Here is an 11,722-nt window from a genome sequence, read left to right as displayed (position 1 = left end):
CTGAGTCAAATAATCAGGTTATTAGCAGGACTCTGAAGAACCTGACTGCATACTGAGGAGCTAATTGTACCATTTGATTCAGGTGTGTGGGACCAGGGAAACCTCTAAATGTTTCAGGACACCGGCCCTCGAGGACTGAAGCTTGACACCCCTGAATGAATATACTGATTATCTCAAAGTAAGTGACATAAAAAAATACATACCAAAAAAAATATAATAAATTTTATTGTATTTAAACGCTCTCTAAAAGTCAAATGAATTTGTCCCAGGCCCACCGTCCCGGCAGACGCACGAGGTGTCGGAATGGAGCGCGCCCTCGGTTAACCCCGCCCTCTCCGGGTAACTCCCCCGCTGACGACAGCAGAGTCCTCCCAATGCGGGGGCTTTGTGTGCGGCTGTGAGGGAGGAAAAGCGTGCTGCTGCCCCGCGGTGTGACAGGGCCAGTGACAGACGGCGCCCAGACAGCCGCCCTGACGGCACGGAGCTGCTCTGCGTCCAAACGGCCTCCGGATAAAAGGAATACGCGAGCTTCTTGGAGAGCGACGCGGGGAAAGCATTAATGAGAAGACTCTTGGGATTGCTCTCCGGGAGTTAAACGTGGATGTAGCTGCGGATGGGGCTGCTGTTTTCCGCTTGGAGTCTTCAGTTTTCCCCTCACGTGGAATAGTTTATTTTAATTATTTTAATTTCCATAATCCATAGGAGCATCCTTTCGCTCTCCATGGTGCTTGAAGGGTAAGCAGCAGATCCCAGGTGTGACCGCAGCGTCTGAAGGCACGTCTTTGTTACTTTCTTAGTTGAAACGCTGCTGGTGCACCTTTTTTTTTTTTTTTTGTTTGAGCTTTGCAGCAGTTCTTCATTTAACTAACCGGGGCTGAGATTATGAGGTTGCTTGGATTAAAAAAAGAAAAGGAAAAAGCTGTAGTCTGTTGCTTTGTGTCTTCAGCAGAGCGATGGACCGGATCGGGACCACCATGCAGAAGAAGGCAGCAGAACTGGAGCGGCTGGCTGAGGTTCTTGTCACTGGAGAACAGCTGAGGTCGGTCTCTCGGTCCTGCTCCAACACACTTGTTTCCTGGATTTCTGTTGTGTCTGCAGCGTGAAGCCAAAAAAAAAAAAAAAAAAAAACCTGATTCTAAATCACACATTGCACAATCGCAAATAATTCAGGTTTTGTCTCCTTCAACCTCCTGGATAGGGACGTAAGACATGCCAGGACAAGGCGCTGCTCTGTGTGGTAAACATGTTTTATATAATGTCCCCTGCTACTACTGGCAGATTGAGCAGCCTCAATGCAGCATGCTGAGTCAAACAAAGACATTCATGCATGCACACCCATGTAACTCTTGTAGCTCTGTAATCGCTGCCTTCTGCAGGGTTGCATAACTACCCCCCCCCCCCCCTTTTTTTTGGTTACTCCACTGATACAGTGCCCTTTGAGCTGCAGCAATATACTGAACCTGCTAACCCAATGTTATAATCACGGCCAGCCCGTTGCCCCTATCGGACGATTGCGTAGTTTTTACCCTGGCAGAGTGGTTAACAGGCTGAAACCTCAGGCCTGCAGTACCGTATGTAAAGAGAGGCTCCAGGACGGTGGCCTTCACAGCCACATGACCTCAGCGATGAATAGAGGCTCAGTAGGGAAGCATTGCACCGATGCCTGGAATTTCAGCCCCCAGTTGAACGAAAAGGAAAACACGCGGGCGAGAAGTCTTTGTCCAGCTGGGAGTAAAAGTTGCAGAAGCAGTCGCTAAGGAATTGCGTAATCTTGCAGAGATTGATAGTTTTTTTTTTGCTCTTTCTACAAGGTGCACAGTGTACTGTTCTTCAGCTCCTGGGAGAGTTTCTGTGTTTATCATTTTGTGTGTGTAAGTGTGTCAGGGTTTCTGGAACAGCTGTATACTGAAGCTGCCAGCTGGCTGCATCACTGGTGTCAGTGAAAGCAGAGCTGCTTGGGATGGCGGCCCCTGCTCTGGACACTTGAAATCACATCGTGACGTGCTGTGTGTTTCCATCTTCCTGTCTAAGATCTTGTTCCTTCCCTCTTTGAACCTAAACTTAGACTTTAAACCACTTGGTCTCGCTTTTGAATGGGCTGCTCGATCTCTTTCACACGCACTAAATACAGTATTAGCCATATTTATCGATACATCTGGTAAAGCTGTAGAAAGCCCTAAAATATATATATTTTTTGCACTAGAGTTTTCTGACAGTGCACAATAATAATTTAATAATCAAGCATATATTTCAGTAAATATTTTTCACAGTGGGGGAGGTGGATTAAGACACAAAGTATTGATTTAAAAATATTAAACGGAGCAATAATTTGAATCCTTTTTAAAATAAACATTTCTTGATTGTGTGTCCGTTCATGCCACTGGAAAAAAAACAACAACTTCTCATTGTTTTTAAAGCAGGGATTTGATTAAGATAAAGCATTTATCCCTGAAATTACATCCAGAGCCATCTTAAAGTCAAAGTTGCCTATAAATGCCTATAAATCAGAATGATGTTTAGCATGCTGTAATCCTAACTAGTGAGTCAGCGGTAAACATTTGACCTGCTTCATACAGTCGGGTTGTTTTGTCACTGTGAGCGTGGTAAAATGCTGATCTTTGCATGTAGCTCTAAGCTCTGTTTTGGTCGAATAGAGCAGGCTGTGTTGCTCTGTACAACACAAGCAAAAACACCAGACAGCTGGATGTTTCATGGGAGCTTTGCTGCAGTACGTAGCTCAGGCCAAAGTATGGCAAGAAAATTTCAGTCCCAGGTTTTTAAATTGGCCAATGCTGCGAAATGCTTTGTCCTTCAAGACAAAGAGTTGGCATGGTCCATAACTTTGTTCACTATTGTAAAGAGCAGACTCATGCAGCACGTGCCTCTCAGCTCCTGAGCGGATAACAGTGGAGTTGCTGTAGTAATCTGAGGGTGACTGTTTGCATGTCAGCAGATGGATCTCTTAACGTTGTGTTATAGAAAGCTGTCAGGGCTGACTGAGACATACTGGTCTAGGAAGTCTTGTGACCAGCTCAGGCTCTCGTGAAGAGCAGAATTGTTGCACCATAGCAAAAAGAGTCGGGGCGCAAGGTTTCATGGATGTTTTTTGAATTGGGAATCAAGACACTTAGGAGTCAGGTAGTCATCCACAGGCGTATTGATTATTATTTTTTAAACATTTTAATAAATAATTTAAGTTCCAGCTTTAGTGGAAGATATTTCCCAATAGGAATAGTCAGAAACTTTCAGAAGAGGGGTAAAGACTAATGAAATACCAGATTGGATGTTAAGCCTGTGAAGTGTTAGGCACATTAGTTTGCCCATCCTACGGCCCTGGCAGAACAGTCAGGCCGGCTGTCATTGTTAATTTGCAGCGAGGCCGGCCAGCTCCACACAGACTCAGCATGGAGTGGATCTGGCGAGCTTTGGGAAGCTTGGCGAAGGCTGTTTCACAACACTACAGTTCAGGTAGCGGACTCAGCGACGGTGGGAAACCAGCTGCTGAAGCATGATGAGCTCATTAATATCTCATTATTGTGACAGGTACATTATACACCCCTGAAAATGGTGTTTTAACAGCATACATGTGTAGTAAACTTTGAAGACATCTGCTCTGCTGGATGTTATAAAATCTTCAGGTTATTCTTCACTATATTGTGTTTTTTTTTTTTTTTTCCTCATAGGGTATTGTAGAATTTAGAAACCTTAAATGCTGTGCAACTTAAACAGGAAATGTAATGATATGGAAATATCAGACCGATCATGTTTTCAGGCTCATGAGTTGACTGGCTGTCAGACCAAACCCTGAATTGCCAAATGTTAAAAATAGAGCGGAAGGCTTCTTGTCTTACTTTCACATTTCCTCTGCTGCTTGTTTGTCTCCAGGCTGCGGCTCCATGAGGCGAAGGTGATCAAGGACCGGAGGCACCACCTCCGAACCTACCCAAACTGCTTTGTCGCCAAGGAGCTCATTGATTGGCTAATCGAACATAAAGAAGCCTCAGACCGGGAAACCGCCATTAAGATCATGCAGAAGCTTTTGGACCAGAGTATCATTCACCACGGTAAGGCTGAAATGTTTATGTTGGAGAAAGGTTGGGTGAGATAGTCTTGGGTATTAATGTCCAGTGTGTTCTTTCACAGCGAGGGCCTCACTTGACATTTTCTGGGAACAAGCTGTGTGTCCTAATGGATGATTCTGCATGTCTGCCCAGCCAAGTTGGCTTAAAAAAAAACAGCAGATTTTCTCTCTGGTTTACAATTAAAGAAACTGTAGAGATAGGAAATGACAGGAGATGTTATGTAGGGTCTACTTTATATTAACTTTATGAAATGTATTTTAAAAGTAGCCATTTTAAATAATTTCCTTTTTGATTTCCTTCAATTAAACAAGATTGGGTCATGGAGGTTAGGAGGGAATCCCAGACCTCTCTGATGTATATTGGGGTATCCCAAGGCATTCCCAGGCTAGAAGACAAATGTAGTCCCCCCAGTGAGTTTTTCCTCATTCCAGGGTTTCCTTCCGATACAGTTAGTCTCGTAAACGTCCAAAACGTACCTGGAAAGGAGGATCCTGATGAGTTGTGGACAAACAACCGGTCTGCCCTGAGCTGAGCAAAGTCCTCTCTGAAAAGATGTATGTTTTAGATCATTGTATAGTTTTATTTTTGAGCCATGTCTTATGACTGTAGGTGAGGCTATGAATGTAGACGGACCCTTAAATCAAGATATTTGGTATTTGGCTCAGCTCACTTTCACAAAGATAAATCAGAGCATGCTTCCATGCGAGGTCCTAATCAGTCTATCGCTGCTTTGTTTTACCACTAGTCTTGAGTTATCAAGATGCTTTAACTCAGGCAGAGACTGTCTCAGACTCATCAGATTTGACTCTCAACCCAGTGGCTGATCCTTGTAGTCAGCCAGTCAGCTTTCATTGGTCGTTCCAAGCACTGAGCATAAACGCTAGGTGACCGGGCTTTTTCGGTGTTTGCCAGCCACACTCTGGAACCAGCTTCCTTTGGACCTTTGCGCCATCATCAAACCAGGCCCTTTTTAAAAGCAAATTGAAGACTTATTTATTCAGAAAGGCTTTTAATGTTCCTTAGCACATTCCTTCTTAACTGGATTATTTTTTTGTCTTGCGTATATTGTTATGCACCGTCGTCTCCTTAATTGGATGTTTCAAAGCTCTTTTTATAAATAAACGAATGAATGAAGATTCCAGAAATCCCAGTTTGGGGCAGATTTGTTTCATGCTGCTTGTAACATAAGAAGGATGTCCTGTGCAGTAACATAGCATTGTAAACCCGGAACCCCCCCCCCCCCTCCCCCTATTTTACCAAGCAGAAGCGTTTTTCTGTCTCTGCGCTCCATTCTAAAGTGCTGGTAGGATGAAGCGGGACATGGGTAGACAAACGGGGGCCCAGAGCGCAATCATTCCTCCAGTCTCTTGTGGTGAAAATGGAGCTGAATCAAAAAGCTCATATCTATATTTACCTGTCTGCCTATGTTCCAAGAAGAATCCTTTTGAAGGCTTCCTGGATGCATCATTTTTGGAGGAGATCCCAGAGACCCATAACAGCCCTGGAGGGACCGGTATCCCTTCTGGCCTGGTAATTCTTTGGTATCCCCCATAAGGACAAGGAGGGTATCACTGGAGAGAGAGAGATGTCTGTGTTTAGTTCATGGACCTTTCAACCCTGTGAGCCAAATTTAGATAAGCAGAAGTCAGTGGATGGACAGAGTATTGTAGCCTACAACAGTTTAGGCTGTAATGGCTTCCTTTTTCATCACCCTCAACACATTATGGGATGCCTCATGTTTCTATACCTGCTACCAACTATTAGCTGCTGTAAACCTTCATTCTTGTGGGAAACATTGTTTTCTTGGTATCTCAAACTATTTGTTCACTTTTACCTCACTTACTACTTATTTTTTTGGACACACTTATTGTTTCGATTTTTGGTGTATGCTCTCCTCAACACTGTGGATAGATGTTGGGCACTGAAACTCCAATTTCCAACATTTTGAGATTATTCGTATAATTTTCTTTGGTTACAACATTGCCACAGGAGGCATTTATTAACCTGAACCAAAACAGCAAAATCATCACTGTTTGAGTTACAAACAACAATATTACAATTTCAAGAACTTAAATCCTCATTTATGTGGGGAGCCATAAATCAATCAATCAATCTTTCTTAATTAGAACAGTTTGTACACTTGTGTCTGTCCTTGTTGTGGTTGTTGTTCTCTACATTAAAAGTTGAAATTACTATTTAATAATTTGTGGCTTTCTCTGGTTCTCAGTTTTTCTCCCTAATAATTTAAGATATATCTATTTTTTGCCATTGAAGTGTTCTTACTGAAGTTTCTCGCCACTGTGTGTTTTTAGTGTGTGATGAGCACCGGGAGTTCAAAGACATGAAGCTCTTGTACCGCTTCAGAAAAGACGACGGCACATTCCCATTGGACTGTGAAGCCAAGGTCTTCATGAGGGGACAGAGGATTTATGAAAAGTAAGGACCCACACAGGAGGGACGATGAGAATACATGCACACGTTAAATGAAACCACTTCTGTTGCACCGTCAAAGAGGGAAACGAATGGAGAATTAGCTTTAATCTTTTCAGCATATGGATGTCCTGTAATTGTGCTATCTGGGGAAAATAGCATCCCTGTTTTCATTGTTGAGAAGGATTATGAAAAAAAAAAAAAACATCAAACAACCGATACCTGTTTAATAATATGCTTCAAGTTAACATTTTTCCAAATTTAGAATTAAAACAGGGCAAATTACACAATGTCTGAATTTTTATTTAATCCAAGGAGATGTGTTTCAGAGATTAACAATTTCCTGCCATCGAGAGCATAACTAAGGGGGTTGAGGTGTTAGAAACTCGAAATGCAAAGACCAGAAATTTGCGGCAGATTTCTGATCTCCTGTTTTTATAAAACTTTTGCACACATTGTTGGGAAATTATGGACTTGTTTGGCTATCAGTAACTTCTAATAGTGCCAAAAGGCAATTAGAAATAAAACTGAGTGATTTGTGATTAAAATTACAGGGTACCACCCTGTTATCAGGAATTAATAGCCAAACACTTTCAGTCTAGGTCAGTTATTCCATAAGTACCAAGCTAAATGAGGTGTGGTATCATGGAGAAATGAACGAAGGAGTTAATGTAAGCACTGGTGTTATTAATCAGCAAACACCACATACACTTGTCTCTCACTGCTTTTCTGAGAGTTTGTACCATTTCATTTACAGAACATCCCTACAACTTTGAAGATGTATTATTCTTTTATGGTGAAGCAAATAACAAAGAAAAATAACAGAAAACCTTGGCATGCATACCTGTTCACCCCCCACTCTATAGTCAGTGTTTTGTAGAGCCACGTTTTGCAGTAATTCAGCTGCAAGTGGCTTTAGGCCAGTCTCTGAGGTCACCACATCTGGCCACTATGAATTTTGACCGTTCCTCAAGGCTAAAGACCTCCAGCTCTTTCATGTTGGATGGTTTTTGCTTGTGAACATCAACCTTAAAGTCTAATGACTGGTTCTCAATTAGATTCAGGTCTGGACTTTGACTAGGCCATTCCACCTCATTAACCCCCTTGAGTGTTGTGTTACCAGGATGCTTCGGGTCATTGACCTGCAGGAAGGGGAACCTCTGTCCCTGTCTCAATTCACAGCTGCTAAAAACCCCTCCCTGCAGCATGATGCTGCCACCACCATGTTTCACTGTGGGGATGGCGTTCTTGGGCTGGTGGGATGTGTTGGGTTTGCGGCAGACTTAGCATTTTTCTTGGTAGCTGAAAAGTTAAATCCTAGTCTCCTCTGACCAGAGCACCTTCTGTCATACATGTTGCCAGCATGCCTTTTGGCAAACTCAGAACATGCCTTTTTTTATTTTTTTCTGACCACTTTTCCATAAAGCTCAGCTCTATGGAGAGTATGTCCTTCAGTCTGTGCTGTGGAGCTCTGCAGCTTCTTCAGGGTCACCTTTGGTCTCTGTGCTGCCTCTCTGATTAATGCCCTCCTTGCTCGGTCTCTGCTGTTGTGGTACCATGTGCTCTCCATTTGAAGATGATTGATTGTTGGTGATCTGGAGGAACTTTAAAGATTTGGAGACTTGTTTATAACCTCAACCGGACTCCAAACAAGTCAGACTTGTTTGGAGAGCTTCTTGGTCTTCATGGTGTGATGCCTCTTGCTTAGAATATGTGGTGAACACTTTTACAAGGCACTGTATAAACAATTAATAGACAAATCTTAGTTTTTTTTTTTTACCCAATACACCATTGTTACAGTTACAATGCTTCAGTCAATAAACTTTGACTAAGCTAATAGTTACTTTCAAGAGGCTGCAAACATTTCTAAATACAGCATGTGTTCTTTTTCCTTTTGTAGCCCGAGTAAACTGCAAATGTGTCTCAATGTGTTGTAGAAAATACCTCATCGGAGCTGGAAAATATCAGCTTAAATCTTTACTTAGTAAAAGTGTCCAGACCAAAGAGGGTTATTATTTGTGCAACTTTTTAGCAGTGGATAAAATATTTTTGAGGGGCGAACTAGAGGTTGTAGATTACCACACACAATAAACACTACTTTAACATAAATTGCCGACTTGCTTGCTGCTAGATCTTAAAGTACTTTACTTGCTTTTTATTCATCTAGCGAATGCCTTGTAAAATGATTTAGTAAATTGAATTTCAATATTTCAATGTGCGCCTTTGCTGACGCTCTTTTGCTTTGTAATTTACAGTAATTCAGTCGCTCTAGAATTTACCGAGCTTGAATATGAAATGAGCCTTTCCATTTCTTTTCTAATGTTTCATATCTTTGAATGTACAGCCTCTTGTTAAAGTTTTCTTCTAATTTAGAGAATACAAAAGCAGTCTGAATATTAAATTAACTATAAATCCTTTATTTGAACTTGGTACGTTCAAAATACAAGAAAATGTCTCACTGTGTGTCACCCACGTCATATAAAGCTAGAATCTCCTATAAACCTACATCTCTCTCCTAATGAAGATGTTTTTCTACCGAGGGCTTTCGGGGGACGACTAAGTGCAGCAGATCAAATGACTCAAACAAACAGGAAGCTGAAGCGGCCATTATAGTCTTCCTCCCAGTGGGAACATCATCAGAAAGGTTTATATATAAAATTAAAAAAAAGTAGCCTCTAAGTGGAAAATAAATGATCACCAGCAGAATTGAAAATACAGTTTTGCAATTCATGCCTATGAAAATACTAAACAACTCCCTAAACTGATCATTTAAAAATCTGTGATGGATGCTCCCTACTGATACATGGCTTTATATTGGGACATTCCTTATTAAATCATTAGATGCTGAGCTGTAGGATGCAAGAGTCTGTCCTGGAAAATGATCTGATTAAGGGTGTTTAAATGACCCGGCAACCGCTCCATTCCTGCCGCTCCTGCTTTTAAAAAATATTTTGTTCATCTACTCTAGGTGCTGCTCTGCTGATTGAGTACATGAGGAATAAAAACCACCATTCATGCATTTCTGAGAATTTGTTTTGCTCGTGGATAGTTTCCATTAAATCAGGGAACAGGGAGCCGATCACCCCTGCGATAAAAGCCTGCACATTTAGGGAGAGCCAGAAATAACCAGAAACATCTTCACCGAGCGTTGACTCACTGGTTTTGTCCACACATGAGCTTTGTTTACAGAACGCAACAAATGGGGATGCTTCTGCTTGTCATCAGCTTTGGGTCCATTGTACAGTTTTGGACGTGGGAGTGACAGAGAGTGGATCTGTGTCCGGGAATACAAGCAAACTGTGTTGCTTTGCCTCTAGCTCAGTGGCACACACCTTTAATTACAAACCTACTTTTAATTTTAGAAATACATTTATTCACACCCATACATTCTGGCATTGCGTAAGAGTACGAAATAGTGGAAGAGGACGCAGCTGTCAAGTTGGTTCTTAAAGCTATGTAGTTATGCAATCCTTACTGTGCAGCACACAACACTCACACTCATTTACATGGTTATCTATTAAGTCAAATTACGCTACAGCTGCAATTAAAGTCTTGGTAAACATATAGAAAAGCTTTCAGTTTTGAGTTATTAAGTGCAAAGTGCACACATTTGTCACTAATGTAATGTTCCTACGCCCTATTGTTAGCTGCAGTGTTGAAAAACACCGCCAACATTTCCAAATCCAGCAAAAGTCTCTCTCTCTCTCTCTCTCTCTCTCTCTCTCTCTCTCTCTCTCTCTCTCTCTCTCTCTCTCTCCTTTTCTCTCTCTCTCTCTCTCTCTCTCTCTCTCTCTCTCTCTCTCTCTCTCTCTCTCTCTCTCTCTCTCTCTCTCTCTCTCTCTCTCTCTCTCTCTCTTTTAATGAACCATTTGGATTTTGCTCATTTATTACAATCCCAGCTTTTGTTTGCTTATGTAAACAAGCCACAATCAGTTGGTTTATAATGACTCAGTTTTACAGCTAACCAAATGGGAGCAAGGTAACACACTAAGCTGGAGAACATAGTAAACCACACTCCTGTTTGACATGCATTATTTTTATTTTATTTTTTTACCATAGTTCTTTCTTTACAGTAGCTGTTTAGTCTCGACCCAGTTAGAACTACGGCCAGTCTTAAATGCCATGTAAGCTACATCAGTTTGTTAGACAGCATGGAAAGCTTGAAACATAATCATTCAGTCATCATAAATGATGTGATTTTTTTTTTCTAACATTTGGTTTCTGCAGCTGCAAAAACCCCTAGCATGCGGCACATGGTGTATAAATTAGATGAGCATGTTTGGTATAGAGCAGGGGTCACCAACATGGTGCCCGCAGGCATCAAGTAGTCCCCGAAGACCACATGTGGTGGTATATAGATTTAAAAATGACAATATCTATAACAAAGCATGAAAAGTGTTTATTTTACAAAACGTTAGGGTGAACTCTGGCTCTTCTAGTTCAAAGGTCAGTACTGGTAGTCCTTCGTATGAGACGACACCAATGAAGTAGCTCTCAGTTTTAAAAAGGTTGGCGTTCCCTGTTATAGAGTATTTACCATTTCCACCCAACACTTTAGCATCTAGTTTTTCCACTGGAAAAAAGAAACAGTCCTCCTCACACTTGCATTTATGTCTTATTCTGTCAAAACAACTTCGTCTCCAAACACAGACAGCAGGCAGATGTGGTTCAGGCTGCTGTCTCTTGGGGAGGACTATAAAGCAGTTCTTTCACAATGTGGTCCATTTAGACGTATGTCTGTGCGGAGGCTGCTCCATGAATCCATCGTGTGTGTGGCAGCTAATGAAACGATGACCCTCTGATTCCTGTCTTGATGTATCAGAACAGGATGTCTGCTTATCTCAGGTCTGTGTGTCTTAACTCTAATGGTAATCTCATCCTCTGCCATAATCGTTGTAGCAAAATTTGTCTTGCCTTGCATATCACAGTTCCAGTTGTTTAAAACTTTTAGGCAGGTTTAATCCAAAAGCTATTGTCATGTTACTGTTTCCATGAAGGTCAACACATGTGGGATTTACCTGTTTTTAATTATACTATTAAAGCAAGATCTAATCATTTTTATGCAAGTATTTTATCACGTCTTTTCAATTGAATGATGATAATGATTAAAATACAACTTTAACATTTATTTTCTTTTGCTTAAACCTTTGTACTTAATATAAGTTAACTACAAATAAACCAAATTTTTTCTCATCTATTTCCTTTATTAG

General features: G+C 41.4%; 1 protein-coding gene across 4 annotated transcripts in view; it reads left to right on the top strand.

The window, feature by feature from the left end:
- Positions 1-372: 372 nt before the first annotated feature.
- deptor (DEP domain containing MTOR-interacting protein) overlaps positions 373-11,722 on the top strand; it is a 35,679-nt gene continuing 24,329 nt past the window's right edge. Inside the window, exons 1-4 of one of the 4 annotated variants that reach the window (XM_012852039.3) lie at positions 373-735; positions 950-1,039; positions 3,886-4,064; positions 6,395-6,518. In XM_012852039.3, coding sequence (XP_012707493.2) covers positions 722-735; positions 950-1,039; positions 3,886-4,064; positions 6,395-6,518 — 407 coding nt within the window. In that variant the 5' untranslated portion in view covers positions 373-721. Of the gene's footprint in view, positions 775-946; positions 1,040-3,885; positions 4,065-6,394; positions 6,519-11,722 lie in introns of all 4 variants that reach the window. The other 3 variants (XM_012852038.3, XM_021310316.2, XM_021310315.2) reach the window with 3 other exon arrangements.

This window comes from Fundulus heteroclitus, chromosome 3 (assembly GCF_011125445.2).
Source record: "Fundulus heteroclitus isolate FHET01 chromosome 3, MU-UCD_Fhet_4.1, whole genome shotgun sequence".
In the NCBI taxonomy this organism is placed as follows: Eukaryota; Metazoa; Chordata; class Actinopteri; order Cyprinodontiformes; family Fundulidae; genus Fundulus; species Fundulus heteroclitus.
This window is presented reverse-complemented; position numbering and strand designations above follow the sequence as displayed.